The sequence below is a fragment of the Candoia aspera genome, chromosome 7 (assembly GCF_035149785.1).
Source record: "Candoia aspera isolate rCanAsp1 chromosome 7, rCanAsp1.hap2, whole genome shotgun sequence".
NCBI lineage: Eukaryota > Metazoa > Chordata > Lepidosauria > Squamata > Boidae > Candoia > Candoia aspera.
The window spans coordinates 38,244,152-38,270,782 of record NC_086159.1 but is presented as its reverse complement, the minus strand read 5'-3'; the positions used below and the strand labels follow the sequence as shown (position 1 = coordinate 38,270,782).

The 26,631-nt window shown below is 39.7% G+C and overlaps 1 protein-coding gene across 5 annotated transcripts in view; it reads right to left on the bottom strand.

The window, feature by feature from the left end:
• The window catches only part of POC1B (POC1 centriolar protein B), a 42,800-nt gene extending 20,255 nt beyond the window's left edge, over nucleotides 1–22,545 (bottom strand). For 3 of the 5 annotated variants that reach the window (XM_063308944.1, XM_063308946.1, XM_063308945.1), the window contains exons 1-10: nucleotides 22,373–22,545; nucleotides 20,107–20,191; nucleotides 18,030–18,201; nucleotides 16,756–16,935; nucleotides 15,621–15,728; nucleotides 11,670–11,785; nucleotides 8,113–8,246; nucleotides 7,445–7,513; nucleotides 6,994–7,146; nucleotides 3,517–3,609 (exon numbers count right to left, since the gene is read on the bottom strand). In XM_063308944.1, coding sequence (XP_063165014.1) covers nucleotides 3,517–3,609; nucleotides 6,994–7,146; nucleotides 7,445–7,513; nucleotides 8,113–8,246; nucleotides 11,670–11,785; nucleotides 15,621–15,728; nucleotides 16,756–16,935; nucleotides 18,030–18,201; nucleotides 20,107–20,191; nucleotides 22,373–22,387 — 1,125 coding nt within the window. In that variant the 5' untranslated portion in view covers nucleotides 22,388–22,545. Of the gene's footprint in view, nucleotides 1–3,516; nucleotides 3,610–6,993; nucleotides 7,147–7,444; nucleotides 7,514–8,112; nucleotides 8,247–11,669; nucleotides 11,786–15,620; nucleotides 15,729–16,755; nucleotides 16,936–18,029; nucleotides 18,202–20,106; nucleotides 20,192–20,474; nucleotides 20,591–22,158; nucleotides 22,327–22,372 lie in introns of those variants that run through there. The other 2 variants (XM_063308948.1, XM_063308949.1) reach the window with 2 other exon arrangements.
• Nucleotides 22,546–26,631: the final 4,086 nt, after the last annotated feature.

The window sequence follows — 26,631 nt, the reverse complement described above, 5'->3', positions numbered from 1 at the left end:
CCAAAACCCTTGCAAGCATTTCACATGGACATCCTGCCATGCTGCTGCAATGTTTTTGTTACAATGGAGGATAATGTAGCCTTTCCAAAAGTGGTGCAATGTTACCCTATCATCCTCCATCGCAGCTACAACTTTGGCAAACATTGTACATAAATAGTATGCCTTGAATGTTGAAAAAGCTCCCTGTTCCATAGGCTGTAGGAGAGGGGCAGTGTTTTTTGGTAGATAAACTACATCTGGGTGGAGATTGTTGAGATGTCCAGTGTGAGGTTTGAGCCTGCTTCTGACTCCGAAAACGAAGCTTATCCGGAGTCAGAAGGGGGAAATGAAACTTATCAGGAAGGACTTGGAGAAATAAAACCCAGAAGTGACTCAGCAGAGCAGGAGAAATCAGAGACACTGATTGGTCAAATTTCAGAGGGAGAATTATCTCCTCCAATCAGCACTCGAGAAAGACGAGCACAGAAGTGCGCGAATCAAAAGGCAGCCCAATTGGTTGCATGTGAGAAAAGGCACGGAAAAGGATCATTTTAAAAGGCAGGCATGCCAAGAGCAAGCTGCCAGAGACAACCAATCCTTCGAGCTCAAAGCACCTGTGGAAGAGTCCCTGCACCAGTTGGAAGCCCTGCCTGTAGCCAGTGTGGAACCAGAGCCAGCACCTTCTAACGTTGTGGACCTGCTTCCTGCACCAGCCACTTGAGTCTCTCCTTGCCGTTCCTGCTGACCACAGCCTCACCTGCAGTTCCAAGCCTTGCCTCGTAGCTCAGGCACAATTCAGTCTTGCCTCCAGCCCCAAGCCTCATTGAGATGCTCCAATCCAGTCCAGCCTTGTCTCCAGATCCGAGCCTTGCCTGATGTTCTAGTCCAGCCTAGCCTTGTCTCCAGATTTGAGCCTTGCCTAGATGCTCCAGTCCAGTCCACCTCATCAACGGATCAGTGCCTTGCCTAGACACTCCAGTCCAGCCTCATCTCCAGATCCAAGTCTCGCCTAGATGCTCCAGCCCAGACAAGCCTTGCCTCCAGAGCTGAGCCTTGCCTAGACGCTCCAGACCAGTCCAGCCTTGTCTCCAGATCTGAGCCTTGCCTAGATGCTCCAGTCAAGTCCAGCCTTGCCTACAGAGCCAAGCCTTGCCAAAACGTTCCAGCCCAGTCCAGCCTTGTCTCCAGATCCAAGCCTTGCCTTGACGCTTCAGCCAAGTCCAGTCTTACCTAAAGATCCAAGCCTTGCCTAGATGCTCCAGTCCAGCCTTGTCTAGCCTCTGTGTTCCAGCCTGGTCCAACCTGCGTGCCCGTTTGCAGATTTGTGTGTCAAGCCTCCACTTTGCCATGCATTCTAGCTCCTTCAAGTCTTGCAGCCTCAATCAGAGAATTAACCAAGTTCTGCCTTGTGGTCTTGCCACAGTCTGAACCTGCAGTATTGCCTGAGTGTCCTTTGCAGCCTGGGTGGACTTGATTGGTTTGCATTGCCTAATCTATTACAAGGACTTTTGCTATTGTAAATAGTTATTTCAATAAATAATTTTATTAGTAATTCTGCCTGGCCATCTCATAGTCTGAGCAGGACATCCAGGTATGCTGTTACGGAGCAGAAGAATTTTAAAAGGAATTCTCTTTTGCAAGCAATATTCCTTTACTTGGGGTATGAAAATTCATGAACCAATCCTCAAAGAGGATGTGTTATCCAAGCCTTCCAGTTGGATCAGTAATAAATGGACAGTGTGTGCTTGCTTACGTTTTTGAACACATGGGGGTTATCTGATTTGTGGATCAGAAATGGCTTCAACTTGAATCTGGCAACATTTCTGCCCAATAGCAAGGTTACTCTATCCTTAAATGCTTCACATCCAGGCATAGCTTTGGCCTTTTTGTGTATGTAGGTCCACTCTGGCATTTTTTTCTAATATAACCTGGTTTTGTCCAAGCTGAATAACTGCTCAGGCAAATAGTTCCCTTCTGCTATGATATCATCAAGTTCATCCAGAAAATGTTTGGCAGCTTCTTCATCAGCACTTGCAGCTTCACCTCTTGTGTGTGTGCTGTGGTAGTGAAAGCTTTGCTGAAACCAATAAACCAGCCATGACTGGCAGGGAGTGTTTCCGTCCGTTCCTCACCTGTTCATTCCTTCAGTGTTTTGAAAATGCTACGTGCCTTAGCCTGAATGATAAGAGAGCCAATCAGCATCCTCCTTTGTATCTGATCTTTGATCCAAAGTATAAGGAGTTTTTCCCTTTCATGGATGAGGCCTTTCACTATCTTGTTATAACTGCTTTCATTCCTGGCAATCCTTTTATCACCTCTCTGATCCTTTCCTTATCCTTGAAAATAGTGGAGGTGATGGAATGTGCCAGGCCTTCTTCTCATGCTATAACATTCACCTTCTTCCCAGCATCATACGCTTTGATGATCTTCATCTTCAAACCAAGATCAATGGCTTTCCTTTGCTTCTTGCTACTTCCTTCAGCTGAACTGGGGTTCTTTCTCTTTGAAAACATCTTGGTACGGGGTATAAATGAGCATAAACAAGTAAATAAGCAAGTGAAAATAAGAGCAAGTTATAGGGGATACTAACTGTAATTGTCATGAGCACTGATGGTGAGCAGGAGGGGGCCCCTATCCAGGGGGGAAAACGCATGCGTAGTAGCAAGAATTTGAGCTGTCATTCAAAGAGACACAGAACAGACCCGCCTTGACTTTTGGGGTTTATCTGTATGGGTTTTCTTCAGTTTGTTAGGATTTTCTGCCTAATGTAGCAGTAATAAAACACTAGAGACCTATTCCTCGTCTCAGTGTGGTTCCTGCTTGTTAAGACAGTAATAGCAAACATATGATTTAGAGGGAGAGAGAGATGCTGCAAAGGTCATAAATGCACACACAGGCTGCAAAATTATTATTTTTTCTTACCATTATATTTGCAAATGGTTGCTAGCCGAAGTAGTTGCTAAATGAGGAGTGACTGTAATTTATTCATTCAAATCCTAAGAAACACATTGTTTCAGTTCCTGGAGCCCTTTGCTCCCTTCCTGCTAAATTTTACCACAACCACTAAAGTGCTATTAAACTAACACATATCGGTGATTAAAACTACCATGTTTTCATTATCAGTAGCAGAAGAAATGCTACTGTGTAGGCACAGTTCTGTGTGACTGGAGTGGAAATGTCTCTGTTTGCCTGTAGGAAGGCCCAGTCTGCCTCCTCCTGTGGTTCTCAGATTCCTTATTGTTGTCTGGTAGACTATGAGATACCTTTACATCTGAAGCTTACTGAGAAATAAAATCGGTATCATAGTATTGGCAGTAGAAAAACTTCTGAACAAAAAGAAAGTGCTTTTTGGTACTCATTTATGTAACTCATAAAACTTAATTCAGGATTCTCACATAATTTCAGTTCAATTAAAAAAAGGAAATTGTCAGGCACAGATGCTGCATAACCATGTTAGCTCTCTAACTCTTAACCTATACTGGATTTTTAATAGCTTTGGACAAAGAAGTATTGTAACTGGTATAGCTTGAAACTTACCTGTGATACTGGAGGAAAAGAAGGTGATGAAGTAATATTTACAACAGGAGGGTCAAATATTTGCATATTTGTTACATCATAGCTGGGATTTATCTGTTGAAAAGCAGATTTGATATTATTCCATTATTAAAAATTGAAGACTGAATGCTTAAACGCATATACATGAGATATTTAAATATTTTAGAAAAAATATGCAGTAAATATTTAGGAAAAAATTATACTCACATTCGTTTCCTTACTTTCTTCTTAGAGTTTGGAATATACCAAGATTATTTTGCTTTTCCTCAAGATGCAGGGTGAAATTTGTTTAAATGTCATGTTCCCTGATGAGGTAATTGCCTCGTGATATCTTGGACTTCAATTATCTTTATAACTTCTGGGAATTTTCACTCAAAACATGTGAAGTCATCAGGTTAACTACCTCTCTTTTAGATAAACTAATAATTTTAAAAATTGCTTAAGAGTAGTAGAAGCAGATGCCTACAATATCAATCCAATACAAAGTCTTGCTGCATCGACAAAGTTCTGAAATTAATACTTAGATTTGGATGCATATTAAAAGACACTCTACATTCAAGCAATTGGGAAGGGTTGTTCTCTTGGAGACCCAACAATGTTTCAGGAAGTCTATAAAAAGAAGTGGGAGACTTTGTGCTGCATCTAGAGCAGAAATAAAATTCCATGAAGCATATCTAAATTATTAATGTAAGAAAATGTTGCTCCTACTACCCTCATAAAAGTATAATGAAGAATGCTAAACCTCACTAAAATACATCCAGAACACAAATTGATTCAGCATAGTCAACACCGTGACATTAAAAATATCTCACAACACATGGAGACACTCAACCATAGTTTCAATTGGGACACGGTGACCATCCTAGACCAAGCTAAATCCAAAAATGCTACGGAATTCCTGGAAGCTTGGCATTCAGACAAATCAGCCATCAAAAGACAAACAGAAATAAACCATATTTACACACCATTCAAGAGAGACAATAAAAAAGCTAAGAGGGAAACAAGAAGACCAGAACACATCCTCTCCAGCAATCAGCACCCAGGGAAGCAGGGATTAACACCAGGCAAACAATCAAGCAGAAAACAATACCCTAATCAAGGTACTGCCGGGGAGAAAACCACAGCCCCACCAACACTGGCAGGGCAAGCTACTGTATGTAAACAGGGAGCAACTCTCACTCACCCGCACTAATAATGTCACTTGGTTGGGTAATGAAACATCCGCAGGCAAACGACCAAGCTCAGAGAACACCAAGGACTCCACATTAAAAAATATCCTTTGCCACATTAAAGCTTCTAAAATGTGAGTAAGTGCTTGAAAATCAACAGAATTCTCTAATGGAGCAGGGCAATTACTTAGAAGGACTATGCTCTACTCTGCTACTTTTTTACTTTGATGGATGGGACTATAACTAAGACTTGATAAGCAGAACCCAGCAGACAATGGAACAGGAAAAGGGTTCCATGAAGGACTTAAAAGAGTTCTTAAAAGAGAATATGATAATTTCAATTTGCCTAGAAACTAAGTGGAATTTATTGCAATATATATTTATTTATCAATCAATCACATTTCTGCACTGCCCATCTCGCAAGCAGCAATAGCTGTTAAATGACTACTGAACAGTTAAATATGCTGTCACCTTCCTGACAAAAGACATATAATTTTTGTACAAGCTGAAGCTTCCAAACTGTCTTTTAATAACACCTGATCTAAAATATTTCAACTTTCTCTTCTGTGCAATCATACTGAATACAACACTTCTCTTCTTCTTAGAGTTTTTCCCGTGTTCTTACTGTATTAAAGTTACTTAATGTAGGGTAGCACTTGCAATATTTAAAAGTGCACTGATCCTAAAAATCCTATTATATACTAGGATGGTTTCCATTCTACAGATTGTTCTTAAATGTTAGTGCCATCTAGTGTGTTAAAACTATAATAGGCTAGTAACATAAAATACTATGTAAAACATGTACATTCATCATATATGGGATCCACCTTAACATTATGTTGTGATTGTACTGAATGCCACTGAGAGGTCCAACAGAACCAGAAAGAGCATACACTTTCCACATCTAGATTCCCCAAAGAGTCATCCAGTAAAGCGACCAATACTATTTTCATCCCAAAACTGGGCCTGAATCCTGAATATAACAGATCCGTTAATCCATAATCGAGTCTCCACTCTACTCTCAACAACCTCTCCTAAAGAGGGTGAAAGTTGTCAATGTGGCTGTATTGAGAGATGTCTTTTTAGATGTGTACACTGCTGTGTTTCAAGGCCAGTGGCATAACACTCTCCCTCAAACAGGCATTTGGCACCTTTCAAATCCAGTGGCACGTGCCCTGCCTGATCACTGCAGGAACCTGGAGAGGCATGAGTTTAATTCACAAGTGGCAGAAGTCATGCTATAGAGGACCCTATCCTCTTCTTCCTCCGCAGACTCAAAAGAATTACAAGTGGACACACGTTGTTGTTCATCCCACCTTGCTCTGTCAAACTAGCATCCAAACAATAGCAGATATAAGCAACATTGCCCAAAAGGAAATCCACAAATTCATCTTATCCTGCCCATCCTTGCCAAGGGCCATGTCACTCTGAACAGAATCATGAGGTGGGAATCCACATATACAATAAACATGAAGAGCAAATGTTTGCTGCTTTTATTGCCACTGAGTATGCTCAAACATGAACCAGTGTCCAGTTGTGTCCTGTTTTTCTGCCATTCTTATTGGCTAGCCTGTTTAGAATACTGTATAGTTACCTGTGTGTTAATCAGTAGTTGGGAGGAAGTGAAAGAAAAGAAGGTTTTGAGGCTTTAAAGTCAGGGCTGCCACCACTATTCATCACCCCATCATATCTGTCCTAACAACCAGGAAACACACTGAGACATGGAACTGGTCTCTAATATTTATTGCTAGCACTTAACAGGAATCCTAACAAACTGAAGAAGCGTGGGAAAACCCAGACATATAACCCCCCAGGGTTAAGGCGGTCCCGATCTGTGTCTCTTTGAATGGCTGAACAATTCATCAGTGCTACGCATGCGCTTGACAGTCTGGATGGGAGCCCCCTGCTCGCCATCCTTGCTCATGACAATATCCATCAAAAAACTACTGAACTTTAAAACTTAAATTATTAAATTGGCAAAGTAACATACTGTGCTGTTTACTGTAACTGGAAGGTTTGGGAAAACACCGTTTCAAAAAAAGATCTGAAGGAGAAAAGAACCAAACTACTCAATGAGAACTGGTTATATTCAGTGAGTACAGAATGCCCACTTTTAGGGGGAAGAATAAAAAACTGGAGATGGTAGAGAAGAAAATGAATGAAAAACTCTGTGGAAAAACATGATCAGCTAGTATCCCTAAAGAAATATCTGCACTGAAACACTTTGCTGCAGATCCCAGTTGTACACAATACTTTGTTATTTGAGTTATTAGAAGCCATGATAGTTTACCTCAACTGACTGTGATTTTGCATCATGGCGGTGAGGTGATCGAGGGTAAATATCCAGAAGGTGAGGGGGGTCGTCACTATGTAACCTTTGCATATGCTTTTTAAGAACTTTCTTATATTCAGATGCATCAAAATTTGTCTTCCAGAGCAGTACCTGTTAGAAATTTTCTAATGTTTAGTTTATTTGTTCCATTTTTAAAATGCAGTCTTTTCATTTGGTAATTAAGCATTTAACTAAATATCCAGTGTTTGGTAAAGCAACAAGACATGCAGTATAACTTAATTAAAGGGAAAGTTTGCTGACAAAAAACTTCAGACAATACTTTTATAATCTCAACAAGTACTTGAGAAAAGTCATATTTCTAAATTCTCTAAACTTGATAAATAAAAATATTTAATGCACCTATTAAGAGCAGTGTTATTTAGTTAAGAATTTAACACTTTTAACAAACCTGTGCATCTGTGCCAGCAGAAGCAAATGTCTCTCCATCTTTTGAAAAAGCTACAGAGAGGACAGGACCCTATTTTTTTTAAAAAAGGAAAGAGGAAAACAAGATAAATATATATTTTAAAAGGCATAATGTTTTACTTCTTTGATACTTTCTCCCTTTTTCTTCTTATTTAGTCATCCCTAAATTGCTAATAAACAAGTAACACATTAGTAATGGCTAAACATATTTAGGTAATGATATGAAGCACTACGTCAGTTGGGCACATGCAGCATTTGCCCAACTGATATTTTTTTTATTATGTGCCATCAAGTCATTTTCGACTTCTAGAGACCATATAGATAGATTTTCTCCATGACAATCTATCCCTAATCTGTTCTTTCAAGTCTCCCAACGGTGCAGTCTTTGCTACTGTAACTGAGTCCATCCACCTTGATGCTGGTCATCCTCTTCTCTTTCTTTCCACCCTTCCCAGCTTTAGAGCCCTTTCCAGATGGCTGGGTCTTCACACAAAGTCTCCGAAGTAGGATAATTTGATTGATATAGTCATAGTATTCATTGCCACAGGTTTTCATTGCAGTAACTTTTATCATTCCACACACAAAAAATTCTTTTTTGTGATGAAAAGAACAAGCTATTAAAAACAAGACCAAAAATAGGAGAGACTGTACCTCATGCCCATGAAGTGTGTATAAGAGTCTTCCTCCTAAAAGATCCATAATCTTAAGAGTTCCATCACTAGATGCTGTTATGAGATAGTTGCCAGAAGGATGGAAAGATGTGTAGTTAACACTAGCCCTGTGAACTAATTTAAATAAAAATAGTTCAGATACTGAAACAAAGAAGAAAACCCCAAAATAACAACATAACAATGTCATTGACCAATAAAACAAACTTAATCATATTACTGAGAATAACAATTCTATTATTTACCAAGGTATGTGCATAGGGCTGTATCCTACAACTGATATTCTGATTTTCAGAATTTAACTAGCTTTTACATTATTGTCTCTATCATTCTCTTCCAATGTTACCCTTTGCAGGGGTGCAAAATGTTTTGAGTTTGAAGTGCCCCATAACTAGTTACACTCATACAAAGGGTTCTTTAACTGATCACACTTATAAAGGGGCATTCTGAATTCCATTTTTCCAATCCCTATTATCTCTGAATTGCTATAGCAGCATATTTTCATTGCTATTGTTTTGTACTGGTCTGTGGTGACAATTCCTTTACATTTAAATAAACAGACTCAAATATTAGTTTTCCTGCTCTTCTTCATTACTGTTCTTCACTGATCAATTCCTTTAATATTTACATTCCAGATCATGTGGTAGATTTGCTTTTGAAAATGACAAATTCATTCTGTAATATACTGCTGTTCTTTACTGTACACATTGCAGGAATCCTAGGAAAAACATCCCACTAAGGTTTAAAGAATGGAGATACAGAATCTGAGCCCCATAATGCAAACCAATCTACATAGCAGATTGCATAGCTTAATGCATAGCTATTTAAGCCATCTGCTGTTTCTACTGAGCAGGACTCTTTGAATCCAAGATATAAGGAACTAGGCTTGGAATATTCACTAATTATTACACCTTTCTGCACAGCTAACCAGTCCCCAGACACAAGACAAGTCTCAGTGGTATCTTTTTATAATTTTTTTTTCTGCTGAGCACTTGAGCCACCATCTAGCACTAAGAGAAGGCTATAAAAATTAAGAATTCACTTAACTCTTGTTAAGAAACTACTAGAGAAAGTTGCAAAATAAAGTGAGGAATGGAGGAAGCTGCCAATAAAACCTCAAAGTTTGCAAACGGAAGGTTAACATAATTTCCAAGAAAGAGAAAGACCTGCGTACTAAAATAGAGACAGTTGTAGTTGTAGAGAAATGTTCATCTGAGAATTTCTGATCCATGTGAAAAGATCCAACACCGAGGCATTTGAACCCTTTTAGATAAAGAATGGGTAAGGAAGAAGTAGCTGGAGTACTGGGTGAAAACGATTAGATGCTGTTCTTGATTTTAAAGAAAACTAAAACGGAGTCTAGTCCAATACATTTATTGGATATTTTTTTAAAAAAAAACAGATTTTAATACACTCAGAGCAATGGTAATAGGAATTCTATGACAGGAGAAACTAAAGAAAAAAAGCTCAAGATGGGTGGGAGTTCCTAAAAAAGAAGGTACAAAAAGCACAACTACAAACAGAAGAACTAGACAGGGCAGAAGGAAACTTGCACCTGATGGTTTAAATGGCCCTTCCAATGCTGGTTGTAATTTATACATAGTATCATTGTTTTATAAAAGTTGTTTCACAACTAAGCTAGAATTTCTTTGAAATTTAGGATCCATCAACAAAAACACTACATATGTAAGAACAGGCTAAAATGAGTAACCACTATTTTGGAGAAAATAGGAATATTTGGGAGGGGGGACACCATTCATCTATAGAGTATATAACAATGACATATGAAAAAAGGGAGAGTTTTCCACTTCAGAAAGAATGGAGCCCTTTGCCCCAAAAGGGAAAGATTACGGATTCAAGAGAATTAGTCTTTCAATCCCAAAATTACAAGACTGAAGTTTGGAATGTGCGAACCAACATATCCAAGAACAAAACTTGAAAAAGCTGAATGCTTTATTAAGTTGATTACCGTTTTCTTCTAGGCTGAAGGCACAATATGTATATTTGACTAAAGTTATGTGATTCTGCTGCCATCTTGTGGTTTTAAATACCAATACCACTCAGTTTTATCTTTAAATCTACAAAATACAATACCTTAATTGGAAATTTCCTAAAACGATCACTAGCAATACACAGACTAAACAGCATTTCAGACTGTGAAAAAAATATTCAACAGCTTTGATAGTAGTTAGCAATTTTTAACATTCCTGTTTCTTCCTAAGGTAGAAGCTCTATAACAGCTGTACAGAGAATGAACATTTCATTTGGAATATGGATTAATGACAGATTTTAGTAATATCTATGAAGCATCTATGAACATATTCATCTGGAATTCTATCCCCAAACAATAGAGTTATATTTTCTAAATTTATTAAACACATTTTCCAATAGGTATTGATTTGGAGGCACAGAATGTAAACCAAGAGTATTCTAATTATTAAAATGTTAAAAAGGTCTACAATGGATGGACATTTTCAAACTAATTAGATTTTTTAATCTTCCCTTAAAAAAGAGAAGCAGTAACTGGACTGTGATCTTAGTTTAGGATTTATCTACCTACCTACCTATCTACACACACACACTTCTATAGCAGTTTCTCAGAGCAGTTTACAAGAAGCCAGTTAAGAAGTAGTCTTATGTAAGATCATTACAATAAAGCCAACAACGCTTAAATAGATACAAACATTAAAAACAAAGTTATTTAAAAAATAGCAAACCAAAATAATACAGAAACTGAAGTATAGTCTTACACTGGAGTAGTTGTTAACCAATAAACACCTGAAAGAATAAACATGCCTTCAATTGTCTTCTGCGGAAAAGCTAAATGTTTTTCATGAGAGAATTCCATATGAGTCCCTGTCACTGAGACCTTACTCCTTGATACTACACTAAATCGAACCCATCAGCAGGAGAATAAGGAGGTCTTCCCTGAACTTAATGCACAAGTTGGATATATTTAGGGAAGTGATTCTTTAAGCATTTAGGGCTTCACAGACCAATATCAACATCTTAAAATGGGTTCAGAACGTCACAGACAACCAGTAAAAAACTTTCAGGAACAGTATAATACAGTCAGGTAGCCCAGGCTACATCATGAACTAGAGTTTCTTCAAAAAGATTGAAGGACTGTTAACTATATAATGTATATTACATAGCTTTGAAGCAACAACCTGTAATTTTAATTTATACATATATATTTACAAAATATATGTATGTATAAAATATGGAATATATCTATATATCCCATATTTAATGGAACAGACCACTTTTAAAATACTATTTTTAATATTTGGCATTTACATAGTACTTTCATATTGTCAAAACGTTTCACTTGTACTTTAGAATAGATTCCTGTTTTATTATGCTGGTATAAAATACGGAAAAGGCAAGAAAGGAGTTTGAAAACAGTAACAGCTAATTTTGGCAGAGATAAAATTATAATTAGAAACTTCCCAGATTTTACTTTTAACTATTAAGACCTATATTATGTCTTAAACCACAAAAGAGAGGCTAATCAAGTTGTGCTGCATAAACATTTACCTTCATAACGCTGCAATAATTTGTTTATTCGAATGTCCCAGAACTTCACGGTATGATCAGAACCAGCAGAAACTATACATGTACCATCAGGATTAAAATCCACATAGTTTGCAAAGCTACAAATAAAATTAAAAATAATGGTTGTCATTGTGAAGGAATCAGGTCATCTGTTTGGCTTTGTAATAAAGCTCAGGACTAGATACAGTCCCATTCTGTTTTCCCAACATTTGCGTAAAATAAGTTATACTGAGATATGCTGGTAACTTTATTATTAAGAAGCATATGAACTTGGATCTCCCTTGACAAAATATACCGCCCCCCCCAACCTTAAGATAGGCAAACAGGTATCAAAAGATACAGTCCTTTGTATGTTGTCAACTTGTAGATATTTATTCAATGGAAGCAGTAATGTAGATATTTGTGTAGAAGATACTGATAGATTCTTTTGAGTACTTCTGGGTGCTAGAATATGTTATCAAACCTAGGTCCTTTCAGACACTTTGGATTACGATTCCTATCAACCTTAAGGATTGGGGAATAATCAGGAAGGATCTCAAGTTATGGGAAGCTGTAAAACAGTCTCTTGAATACTACGTGTTATCCCGAGGATTAAATGCCAGCACAAAGCAAGTCATATTTATGAAAAGCTGCACAAGAAGATTGCCTAACTTTTAAAAACTGAAATGACAGTATGACATTTCATTACATCCTATAGGCAGCTGATGACATTTATTCAGTCTATAAACCCATATAAAGAAGTATACATCTTTCTGATTTGTGTGTGTGTGTGTGTGTGTGTGTAATTACAGCACCAGGTAATAACGTGTAGCATTCCTGTATTCATGGAAGTGTGCTCACCAATTAGCACTGCCTTGGTAAAGAGGTGCTGTGGAAATCAAAGCAATCTGACTTTAGATTCTGCGGAAGTAAGACACGGCAAAGCAATGAACTCTTCCTCTAATGTTTCTGTCTAAGTGAGATCCCTGCCAGTTTCTGAGGGGTAAGAACTGTTATTTGCTGGAGGATCAAACAATAGTCTCAAAAGTTTGTCCAAAAAGGATAAATTTGCTTTTTGTAGACCTCTTGCCCAAGGAATGAGGCAATGTTCTGTCTTCTCTTTCTTTCCTCTTATGTGATGTTTTCCAAAACAAGTTGTGTGGCAGCTTGCATTCAGCTTTCTGCTGAATATTCATATATCCAGCGCATGTCATACATGACACAGAAACAGTTGTATAAGAAAAAACCACAAAAATGTCTCTAGAAATATTTGAAAAAGTATTGTTGTCGCCGAGTCAGGAATACAAATTTGTCACCAGAGATGCAAAACCAATTAAGCAAAAGCCTCATAACATCCTATAAGGATCTAAAAGCACATTGGTGAAAGAAGTGCAAAACATGCTACATATTGAACCTTCATCAAAGGATTGGCTTTCACCTATAATGCCAATTCTTAAGGCTAATGGAGAAATGAGATTTTCTGTAGACCTAGGAGGTCTCAGCTAATTAACCAAGTTTGATAGTTATCCTATGCCAAGGGTTAAGTGGGGCAAAACGTGTGCTTTAGATATATGTAACGGCTGTAACACCCCAAGGATTGTTCCGATTTACAACATGCTTTTTGCATTTTGGTTGTAATGGAGCATCCACAACCTTTCAAAGGACACAATTCTTCTAGGTAGGGGGAAGTATTGTGAAACCTATTTGGATGATACTGTTATTTAAAGAACTACCTAAGAAAATTGAAGATGCAATTAAAGCAATTAAAGATGCAAATCTTTAAACCAATTAAAGATGTTACTTCCAGTCTTAAAGTGAATTAACCATCCACCCAGCCAAATGTCATTTGGGATTTTCTAAATTGCATTGTTTGGGTTATATTGTGCATCAGCAAGAAGCCAGAAAAAAGAGAAAGTGCAAGCTACTCAACAGATGCAGCCTTTAATTACCAAGACGCAAGTGAGATCACTCCTGGAAATTATGGGGTACTATGGATGATTTATAGCTCACAGGCTTTTAATGAAGAAGAGTAAGTGTGAAAACGTGTCTTAAGAGTACAAGGCTGTTGGCTGTGATCACCCTCTAGTGATAAGGCCGGATTTTGCTTTTGAATTTGTTTGTATGTTGAATGCTTTGGATGTGTTTGGGAGCAATGTTAATGCAAAATTTACAGGATGGGGAACATCCAATTCTTTATCTTCAGAAAAACTCTTGCCAAAAGAAAGGGTGAACAGCACCACAAAGAAAGAAGCTTATGCTTTGAAGTGGGTGGGAAGTTTACAAATTTATCTGTGAAGTTGTGAATTCACAGAATCACAAACCATCAGCCATTAATTTGGTTAGAGAAAATTAAATACATCAACAGAAAATGTACACACTGGTACCTTAATCTGTAGCAATTCAAATTTGATGTCTGCAACATCAAACAGGAAAGCAGGAGGAAGTTATTGATTTTCTCTCTAAATATGGGATGGGCCTTGAGATTGCTACCTGTAACACTCTATAATTTCCCTAACCCTATAATTACACTTGTGAAAGGCCTAGGAAAGTGTTTCTACCTCAGCCATTTCTGAAAAGGAAAAAAAAAAGGTGGGGGGGAGAGTAATGTGACAATCTAAATTCTTTCTGGCTTCCTGCTGGCTATTCACACATCCAGAAACAAATACTCTGTGCTACCTAGCTGATTAGAGAAACTGAGTTTAGTTTCCCTTAGGAAAATGTTCCCATAAAAGGAAATAGGGCTATTGGGTTGGCATCAGAGGTAAAATTTTAAATTATCAGAGAACTCTGGGAAGAACTGGAGAAGGAAACTAGAAAGGAGATGCAGTGGTGGTAACTAAGATGGATGACGGCTTTTTGTTGGTTTTAATATAGAATGATGGCAGCTGATAAGCTTAAAATGGATTGCACAGTGTTAACGTTCCTGCAACAGTGGAAGACATCTGAAACAGAGGAAGGCACAACCTGGAGAAGTGTGCCAAAGATGACGAGTACAAGACTTGTCTGTCCTTCACAGATGAGCCCTCTGTGAAGGAAACTGAAAGGAAACACTTCCCAAATCATCTTGGCTATAGAGGAGGGAATGAGAAGGGAAGGACACAAGCATGCACATCTAAACTCATTCATATCCCACTGACTAAACCACCATTTAGAGCTGTGTTGAAAATTGCTAGTGCACAGAAGTACAGTACGCACTTTTGTATGTATACATGCTCTAGGACAACTTCAACTCAGGATTGAACAAGATGGAACATCAGATGTTCTATCAGCCATAACCAAGGGAGAAAACCTGAACCAGTCTGAGAGACAATATGGCCATTGTATTTGTAGCTCTTTCCTTATATCTAAAGCAGGATGTCAGTAGAGAGTAGAGTGATTAGCAATAGGCAGTTGAACATACATCTAAGAGCAACATTATAGATTCAAATACATATACACACACACACACACACACAGACATATATACATACATACAGTTAAAAATATGATAGGCGATAATATTCAGAAGGACATAAAAATGCTCTATTGCAATGTATTTTTAATCTCTAGCCACTGAATGGGCAGGAGAAAGGAGGAGGAATGGAGATTACCTTGTCTTGTTCAGCAGTAAATAATCTTTGCTAATGTTTATTAAGGAATATAGTGAATTCAAAAGTAGCTGGCATGCTTTGACATTTATGATTTTTTTCTTAATCGAAGGAAGCAAAAAACAAAACAAAAAGGAGTGGCTGTTGAATGGTGTCTACAGGAAGCCCTGGTCACAAGTTGGATAAATTCAGTAACAAGGTAGTGTTAAGATCATCAAAATAAAAGGAATCAGCAGTTTGTGTGACTTCAGCTGTAAGATCTCATCAAAATGAGTCACAACAGTATTTTAACATAATGACTACCTGCTGATATGACTATAATTATCAATAAAATATTTCCCTTCATTTTTAAATGAATAGGACTTACCCATCATGGTCTATTATATTATTAATGCATATCTTGTTTCTTATATCCCAGATTTTAACAGTTTTATCTTCACTGCAAGATACTATTAATCTTCCATCTGGTGAGTATCTAGACAGGAAAAAAAAAGGGGGGGGATCTACATATTCACAAATAACGTTTAAAGGATCTGCTGTTATAAAATTGGTGATAATAAAGTATACAAGCATTCAAGTCTAGGCCCTTTCACATCCAACTGGTTAAGCCACCATTTACAGCTGTGTTGGACATAGCCAGAGCATGCAAGTACACTATACTCATGCCCAAGTCACTTCCCGTATGGGCTATTGTAATGCGCTCTACATGCCCTTGAAGAGGATCTGGAAGCTGCAGCTGATGCAAAGTGTGGCAGCACAGGCAGTTATGTGTGCTCCTAAGAGGATACACGTCACTTTGTGAGCTGCAGGACCCAGGAGACGAGTCTTTTCTGCTATGGTATCCTCTCTCTGGAACATCATCCCTCTCGAGGTGAGGTCAGCCCCAACTCTCATGGCCTTCTGGAAAGCCCTTGAAGTGTTTTTTTTTCTGACAAGCTTGGGGATCCCCTGGTAATAGGGAGCCTGTATGTTGGCTGTATTATGTGTAACATTCTCCCCTTTGTGGTTTTCTTTTTATCTTTGTTTACTGTTTTAATTGTTTTTAATTGATTTTGCAGTATATTTTTAATAGTAGGTTTTATTGTATGCCGCCCGAAGTTACTTTGTATGAGATGGGCAGCCATATAAATATGACAGAATAAATAAATAAATACACTGTCTTGTATCCATTATCTGTTCTATTTTAGGACTTCAAATATTTAATATATGATAAGTTAAAGCACACACCTGTGTTTGTGTGTGCAGATATAAAAAACATTTGTGTCCAGCTTTTTTTCCATGTTAGAATTCAGAGCTGTGATTATAGGATTCCCAGACAGCCTCCCACACAGGCCCTTTCTAGGTACAATCCTATTCACTTCAGCAAGGATGCTGCACCTGTATCTTCAGTATATATTTTGAGATAATTGAGCAAAGCACTCTTGAAAGAGAAAAAAACATCTGCTTCATAGGAAGAAAAAAGAATATACTACTTTCAGGAAGGAAAAGCATTAAAAACTTACTTGGCACAACGCACCCAATGTGTGTGCTGGGATAAGGAAAACAAAAGATGTTGGCTGTAAATGCTCCACACTTTCACTGACTTGTCATTAGATGCAGTAACTAGAAACTGACTGTCATGTGAGAAGTTCACACTACGCACTGGGGCAGTATGGCCCTTTAATGGGGTGGATTCACCATGGCTATAAATAAGTCAATAAAATACGTTTTAGCACAAAATAAGCATAACAGTTTAAAATAATACAGATTCCTGCCTCAACTTGTTTAGTTTAAAACAATGCATTCCCAATTTTATTTATTTCATGTCTGACGTGGTATGCGTCTATGAACAATCATAGAATTCTTGCACAAAGAATAACTTTAATTAGTAACATTAGTGTTGTACCAATTGCTTTAAGCTAAAAAGAAGCTTCAGGCATGGCTTAACAAAATGCTATTACCTAAAAACATAATCCCTTTCTGTTTTAACCATTCAAAGACCTTATTTGTTATTCCAGGGTGAACACTTTGTGATCCTCAATAATTTCTTTACAATTTTTAGAGTCTCCTTTCCAAATGTGCTGCCAAACTCTGGCAACAAGGTTTTCTGCAATTCTGAGGCATGAAAAATAAAATTAAAAAAAAAAAAAAAACCTTAATGCAAGCATTGACTATATTAGAAAGAAAAAATCCCCAAAATTACAAAAGATGTAAGTGTGGGCCATGGGAACTTGTGATCTCATCCACGAAAATCCTCACCACACAAACTATAAACAAGCTCCCCTTGCACTAAAGCCTTGCCCACTCTGATTTATGGGGATAACAGAGGATATTTTACCACTTGATTCAGAAAGTTATATAAAATGGACACCAAAGAAGATATTTTCCAGAATCATTTTAGAAGCTTCTTTTTAAAATCAGCTTTTACACAGCAATATTAAACTAGAATGGCATAACTGCTAATATTTGTTGGTTAGAATGCAATTTATATTGCCAAGATTTTTACAGTATTGTTCTACAATTTCAAAAACTGTCATTGGGAATAAGTCTGAATACAAGTGATATTTTCAAGGATTTTAAGGACAAAGATCTGACACCTAACTGTAATCTGATAATGTGTTCTGAGGAAATTATACTTTAAACAAAAGATATCTGCTTAGTTCACATAAAGTTTGTAGAAAATAAAATTATTTTCATTTACCTCTCTTACTGGAGAAAGTTACAAATTGTCCTAAGCCTAAAATATATATAAAATTAGTATAACTGAAAGAAAGAAATGAGAAACAATGCTACTTACATACAAGGAATCCATAGTCTGGCAGTTCGGTCTAGAGAAGCAGATGCCAACAAGTATCCATCTGGTGAAAACTGTACACTGGTGACACCTTCTAAATGACCCACAAATCTGAAGGCTTTGGAGTTTGGCCTAAAATGCCACATCATGAGAAACCTATCCAGAGAAGAGGTAGCTGCGAAGAAATAATTATAAAGCTGTAAAAAAAAAAGTGAACTAGTGTAGAAATACGACAGAGATATCAGCCCATCAATGGTTTTTTTCCCACTTAGTCAATCTATTTCCAGATTGAGAATTGGTTGTCTATCCTGAAACTTGTAAGGTTCTCAACTGATCTTGCCCAGAAACATCCCACATTATTTATAGGGAATAAAACCCTTCCATTCTTTGTCATGCTTTTTATTTTTTTATTTTTTTAGCATACCTAATATACTTAGTTATTAGTTATGACAGCCAGTTTGGTGTAGTGGTTAAGGCACCAGGTTAGAAACCGGGATACTGTGAGTTTTAGTCTCGCCTTAGGCCAAAGCCAACTGGGTGACCTCGGGCCAATCACTCTCTCTCAGCCCTAGGAAGCAGGCAACGGCAAACCACTTCTGAAAATCTTCCCAAGATGTCAGCAAGGGATTTTTCCAGACAGTCTCTGAGAATTGGATATGATTGAATGGTTAAAAAAAAAAGTTAGTTATAAGGCCTTGCGAAGGGCCAGCAGCTTCCTCAGCTGGGCACACTTCATCAGTAGTAGGAGGAGGAAGATGGCAAAAATGAGCTGGAGCTGGCAGGGGGTGGCAGGGGTAGGTGGCGGAGTGCAGGGCAGCCAAAAGGGCAGAGATAGGGGGAGACAGTCAGGTGGGGGAAGTTGAAGCAGAGGCGAGCGTGGCAGGGCAGGAGAAGTATGAGGTCTTCACCTAATGACTGCAACCTGGAACTGCCATCATTAAGCAGTGTGGTCACATGAAGTTTTGCCTAATGACCACTTTCCTTAGCAATGGAAATTCCAGTCCCAATTAGGGTTGTTAAGTGAGGATTACCTGTAATATTGTTTACCCTGAAAAAAAATAAGTGTGATCTATATCATATCTCTATCTCTATCTCTCTCCCTGTGATCTGTCTTGCTGAATTTACACCGACAAATACCAAATGATTAAAATCTGTAAGACCCTTTAGGATGTATTATTTTATCTTACAAGAAAACAACCTTGATTACCTGTGGAAAACTTAGGGATCTGCCCAAGGCAAGAGCTATCTCTTTTGTCCCTTTATGTGATGGTTGCCTTATTCAGAAAAAACACAGACTCACCAGCCAGGGCTAAGGATATCTGGTTTATTAAGAATAGAATGCAGACACAGAGAAAGACGGGAATGAGCACATGGCGTGCGAGGTAGCCGGTAAATACCCGCGGTGCGGACCTGATCCTTCCCCACCCCCCCATTGTCCCAAAGTCCTGGCCGACGGTGAACCCGGAGTCTCGATGGGCGATCAGGGGGTGATTGCAGAGTCTCGATGGGCGATCAGGGGGATTAGCGCTGATTACCTCTGTCTTCTTCCTGTGTCCGGAGCAGGTGTGTCCCCCGTGGTAATGCAGAGATGTCAGGGAGATAGGATGATGGCTTCCCGGGTCAGGGCAAAGGTATGGCTCCTTTGTCCTTTATCTGTATTGTCTTTCAGTGGTTATGGGATTAGCCCTGATTCTTTCCTCCCGCCTCCCCTTCACCGGAAAGGCATGTTCCCCGTTGTGATGTATGTATACATCGCAACGGGGGACATGACACTTTAATACCTTCACTTGATTTCTACTGATATCTACACCAGAGGATAAGGTTCTATCTATAGGATAGACTTCCACAACTGTTTTAATTCTAGAACCTATTTTGCTATATTAAACAAAATTTATAGTTCAATATGTTCATTCTAGATTAGAATTATCATTTGTGGCAGCATTTTGGGGCCTCTTGCCTTGGAGTTATAATTGTCCTAAAGTATGGAGTTCAGCAAATAGCATAGTTACATTTGTTTTTTATCTCTACCACTATGAGATCACAGAATTAACATTTTCAGATATGCTTCAGGTAGACTTACCAAGACCTTTAGCAGTTGGACTGAAAGCAACACAAGTTACTGCATCTTTGTGGCCTTTAAAATGACGAATCAAAACAGGATCTTCCTATAGTGGAGACAAATATGAGAACTATTATTATTATTTAAATAGTAATCTGACACAGTAATACATTGTCACAGTTAGTAAATGAAGATGCCACAATTCATCTTTTGTTTTCAGCCCTTTTTCCACAACATGAGAGAAGATGAATAAACACAAGCCAGGTAAGCAATTAGCATCTTTTGCTTTTATTCACTGTAAAAACAAGAGGCCAACAGGATGCCCCAGGAAAGCAGATCGTGGGTTTCAAAAGGTCCTGGATGCTGGCCAAATATCTAACATCTCTCACCTCCCCAAGGTTGGTAGAGGACTTCTTTCATTCACAGCATAATGTGTTACTATTAGTGCTCCTACTGATGTTAATATATTAAACTCCCCCTATCTGAATGGGATTGTCCTTGTTGTTTGGTTGCAATTGAAACAAATGCCCATGTATTATCATACTGTAACTTCTATAGCTCCCAAGTCCTGCTGTGCTTCCTCTTTGTGCGCTGGGAGTGTACAAGAGTTTATATTCCCAGCAGGGTCACTCAAGTCATGAAGGTCATCCCAGCTGCCCAGCTAAAGCAAGCAGGTACATATATTGGGCAGCAACGATATAGGAAGATGCTGAGACAGATGATCACTTTAGTGACAATGACAAAAGCATCCATTCATACAGTGCAGAACAAGGCAAAGGTAAACCACTCCCTTCTTTTACCAAGAATAGAACAGAATGAATGAAATGTCCTACACAGGACATGAGAACAAAGAAGGAATGGTGCTTATAAAAATGTATTATAAAAGTGTATTCCCAGCTATAAAGTTGGGAAGGGCATTGGCTACAATGCAACCAATAATCAAATATTTATCAATTAAATATCAAGATTATATTACTATGCTGCACTGTATGGGGAGACAGAAAGAACTGGACTTCATCGTCCACATGTAACTGCAAATAAAAGATGGCTGCTATTTAAAGGAAGAGCAGCTATTTTTTCCTTCTTCACTAGATGATATGGAAAACTGGGTTATGTAAGCATAGTCCCTACCACTACAGCCATGAAGGACAGATCAGATGAGTGAGGGAGTTTGTAACATTTTTTATGACCAGCCCTACATGTGGAACTGCCCAGAAAGGAAATGCAAAAAGCTGAGGCATCTGTCACCAGGCAATCCATGACTCCCTTCTTTTGTTGTGGTAGTTAGGGCAGTTGAGTAGGGAGACAAAATAGCAGCTGCTGCCTTCTCTTGATTGCAAATTACTCTTTTGTCCCATTCCCCCTCCTGAAAATAGTAAAATTCACAGAAGGTGCTATGTCCCTGGCCATAAATGATAGAAAGACTGGAAAAAAGCAAAAGATTTCTGGATTAGGGTTCTGTACTCTGCAGCTGCTCCTCCTCCAGGCTGCACAGCAAAAAAAAAAAAAGAAAAAGGCTAAAGTCTCCTGCAAAATTACATGGTCAAAGCCATACAGTTTTCTTGGCAACCCTAAGTTAATGGTTTGACAGTGATTTTTCCAGTGATTTTATTTTTACTGGTAGTCTCTGGAGGTCTCCTATTCAAATATTACCCAAATTTGACATCCTTTAGCTTCCCAGCACATAAAATGTCAACCAAAGGGAAGATAAACAGCCATATGTACTGTATAGCTTACTGTTTAACTACTTCTCCTAATCAAGCCACTTTTCCTTCACGACAAAATAGCTGTTTAAATCCCCTTTTTAAAAGTACGAATTCAAAGTACGAAGTCAAAGAAAGTTCAGCCCTTTACCGTCTACTGTATAACGCAGCCTTTCTCCCCACAAATGCCTTTCAGAGACGCTGGGACTGAGAATTCAGGAGTTTCAATTCAGCGCGAAGGCACCAAAGCGGAGCAGCAGCTCCGGGCTGTGTTCGCACTACACCCCACCCAGGCTCCCAGATCACAGTTTACTCAATTCAGTATTCCGGGTGAGCACGACACACTGAACAAAAAGGAAACCACACACACGAGATCCGTTCAGCGCTCCAGGCTGGGAAAGCAGTTCGTGGCTGATTGGGATTCAAGACGCCGCGAAAGCACGGCTGCCAGCTGCCAGCTCGGTCAAACACGTGAGCAAACAGCGAAAGCGAAAGGAAACAATACTGTGCAAGGGGCGGAAGACCCTTCCCGCCCACGACCACTTGCAAAACGAGCAGCACCCCGCTCAAGCGACTGGCCCTACCAGAACCGACGCCATCGGGATCCCGGACAAAGGAGGAGGGGTCTTTCTTCCCTGCGCCGGTTCCGCAGCCCATCAAAACGCCCGCGCTCTAGGCCGGATCAGTCGAACCCCGACGTTGCCTCCTGCGAGGCGGTGAGAATGCCTTAGAAGAGAGGTGAGTCCTTCGCCGCCTCTCCCCGCCAAGGAACGAGGGAGGCGCTGGCAGGGAGGAAGGGCTTGCCTCCTTTCGAAGCCCAGCTCGGGCATCCACGCCATCGGTACTCGACGCTCCCTCAATACAGCCCTTCCGAAGCCTGAAGTGGGTGGGTGGGTGTGCGTCGAAGCTGGGCCTGTTGCCTAGAAACAGCGTGCGCGTCGAGCAGATCTCGCCAGTGATTGGCTGAAGAGCGGACGGGTTTCCGCCCAGGGAGGAGAGGCTGCTCTAAGAAAATTTGGAACTTCGTTAAACGAGTTTCCTTTTGACAAGTACTTTTTGGCTTGAAGCGGAGCTGGAGCGTCCTATTGTTTTTTTATATCCAGTTTTAGTATGCGGAAAAAAAGTGGAAGCCTCCTTCAAGTGGACCTCCGTGGAATTATTATCCTAGTGACTCCAAGGACAGACCACGTAGTCTTTGTGAGAAGCGGTTTGTCCCTCTTCTCTTCCACAATGGCTTTTCGACTTTCCAGTCTAGCCTGGGATTGTCTGGTGGTCTCCAATCCAAGCCCTATGGGAGACAGGTGCTGCTTAGTGATATCGATGCTGGATTTCTTCATGCTGTTGGAGTAGAAAGAAAGGGCTTAATTTCTCTCAACCTGTTCCAGAACCCGCAAATCAAGGAATAATAACTACAACAAACACAACTTATGTACAGGTGCTTCCCCAGTGATGTACCCTAACCCTAACCCTGAAGAAATTGGTTAATTGACAGGAAATGACCTAGTTTATCTTGTCCCTCCCTCATTCAAAATCAACTCATCATTTACAGAGAAACTTGTAAAAATCCTGAATTCCCAGTTCAAAAATTACTTTGGGGAGTAACTGGGTTTTTCTCCTCTAAGCCCTGCTTTCAGGATTTCTTGAAAAGGTACCACCTAAACAGATTGGTTAGATTGTATAACTTGAAAAAAGAAAGATGATGTTGGAGTATAGCCCAACTATGATGCTTTGACTTAGTGAAAGAAGCACTTACTAGTAGTTTGATGCATGTACATTTGTGCAGCAAAGCAGGATACCATACCATTTATATTGTATAACTCTAAGCAGAAATTCTTCAGCAAAGGATCGTTACCTTGTCGTGGTGCTGGAGCTTGAGCACCTCAATGATGCCATGAGCTAAACCGTGAAGGGCCACCCAAGACGGGAAGGTCATGACAGAGAGGTCAGACTAAATGCGATCCCTGGGGAAGGTAATGGCAACCCACCTCAGTATTCTTGCCGTGAAAACTAAATGGATCAGTACAACCAGAGATATGTCGGTATACCATCGGAAGATGAGACCCCCAGGTCGGAAGGTGGTCAAAATGCTACTGGGGAGGAACAGAGGATGAGCTCAACTAGCCCCAGACGTGATGACGCAGCTAGCTCAAAGCCGAAAGGACGGCTAGCGGCCGACAGTGCTGGTGGTGAACGGCGAATCCGATGTTCTAAGGATCAACACACCATCGGAACCTGGAATGTAAGATCTATGAGCCAGGGCAAATTGGATGTGGTTATTGGTGAGATGTCAAGATTAAAGATAGACATTCTGGGCGTCAGTGAACTGAAATGGACTGGGATGGGCCACTTCACATCAAATGACCACCAGATCTACTACTGTGGACAAGAGGACCACAGAAGAAATGGAGTAGCCTTCATAATTAATAGTAAAGTGGCTAAAGCAGTGCTTGGATACAACCCAAAAAACGACAGAATGATCTCAATTCGAATTCAGGGCAAGCCATCTAACATCACAGTGATCCAAATATACGCCCCAACCACAAATGCTGAAGAAGCTGAAGTAGAGCAGTTCTATGAGGATCTGCAGCACCTCCTGGACAACACGCCTAAAAGAGATGTTATTTTCATCACAGGAGACTGGAATGCTAAGGTGGGCAGTCAAATGACACCTCGAATTACAGGTAAGTATGGCCTGGGAGAACAAAACGAAGCAGGACACAGGCTGATAGAATTTTGCCAAGACAACTCACTCTGCATAACAAACACTCTCTTCCAACAACCTAAGAGACGGCTTTATACATGGACTTCACCAGATGGACAACACCGAAATCAGATTGATTACATCCTTTGCAGCCAAAGGTGGCGGACATCTGTACAGTCGGTAAAAACAAGGCCTGGAGCTGACTGTAGTTCAGATCACGAACTTCTTCTTGCACAATTTAGGATCAGACTAAAGAGATTAGGGAAGACCCACAGATCAGCTAGATATGAGCTCACTAAGATTCCTAAGGAATATGCAGTGGAGGTGAAGAATCGCTTTAAGGGACTGGACTTAGTAGATAGGGTCCCGGAAGAACTCTGGACAGAAGTTGGCAGCATTGTTCAGGAGGCGGCAACAAAATACATCCCAAAGAAAGAGAAAACCAAGAAGGCAAAATGGCTGTCTGCTGAGACACTAGAAGTAGCCCAAGAAAGAAGGAAAGCAAAAGGCAACAGTGATAGGGGGAGATATGCCCAATTAAATGCAAAATTCCAGAGGTTAGCCAGAAGAGATAAGGAATTATTTTTAAACAAGCAATGCGCGGAAGTGGAAGAAGACAATAGAATAGGAAGGACAAGAGACCTCTTCCAGAAAATTAGAAACATTGGAGGCAAATTCCAGGCCAAAATGGGTATGATCAAAAACAAAGATGGCAAGGACCTAACAGAAGAAGAAGAGATCAAGAAAAGGTGGCAAGAATATACAGAAGACCTGTATAGGAAGGATAACAATATCGGGAATAGCTTTGACAGTGTGGTCGGTGAGCTAGAGCCAGACATCCTGAAGAGTGAGGTTGAGTGGGCCTTAAGAAGCATTGCTAATAACAAGGCAACAGGAGACGACGGCATCCCAGCTGAACTGTTCAAAATCTTGCAAGATGATGCTGTCAAGGTAATGCATGCTATATGCCAGCAAATTTGGAAAACACAAGAATGGCCATCAGACTGGAAAAAATCAACTTATATCCCCATACCAAAAAAGGGAAACACTAAAGAATGTTCAAACTATCGAACAGTGGCACTCATTTCACATGCCAGTAAGGTAATGCTCAAGATCCTGCAAGGTAGACTTCAGCAGTTCATGGAGCGAGAATTGCCAGATGTACAAGCTGGGTTTAGAAAAGGCAGAGGAACTAGAGACCAAATTGCCAATATCCGCTGGATAATGGAAAAAGCCAGGGAGTTTCAGAAAAACATCTATTTCTGTTTTATTGACTATTCTAAAGCCTTTGACTGTGTGGACCATAACAAATTGTGGCAAGTTCTTAGCGGTATGGGGATACCAAGTCATCTTGTATGCCTCCTGAAGAATCTGTATAACGACCAAGTAGCAACAGTAAGAACAGACCACGGAACAACAGACTGGTTTAAGATTGGGAAAGGAGTACGGCAGGGCTGTATACTCTCACCCTACCTATTCAACTTGTATGCAGAACACATCATGCGACAAGCTGGCCTTGAGGAATCCAAGGCTGGAGTTAAAATCTCTAGAAGAAACATTAACAATCTCAGATATGCAGATGATACCACTTTGATGGCTGAAAGCGAAGACGAACTGAGGAGCCTTATGATGAAGGTGAAAGAAGAAAGTGCAAAAGCTGGTTTGCAGCTAAACCTCAAAAAAACCAAGATTATGGCAACCAGCTTGATTGATAACTGGCAAATAGAGGGAGAAAATGTAGAAGCAGTGAAAGGGTGTATTCCTAGGTGCAAAGATTACTGCAGATGCTGACTGCAGTCAGGAAATCAGAAGACGCTTAATCCTTGGGAGAAGAGCAATGACAAATCTCGATAAAATAGTTAAGAGCAGAGACATCACACTGACAACAAAGGCCCGCATAGTTAAAGCAATGGTGTTCCCTGTAGTAACATATGGCTGCGAGAGCTGGACCATAAGGAAGGCTGAGCGAAGGAAGATCGATGCTTTTGAACTGTGGTGTTGGAGGATAATTCTGAGAGTGCCTTGGACTGCAAGAAGATCCAACCAGTCCATCCTCCAGGAAATAAAGCCAGACTGCTCACTTGAGGGAATGATATTAAAGGCAAAACTGAAATACTTTGGCCACATAATGAGAAGACAGGA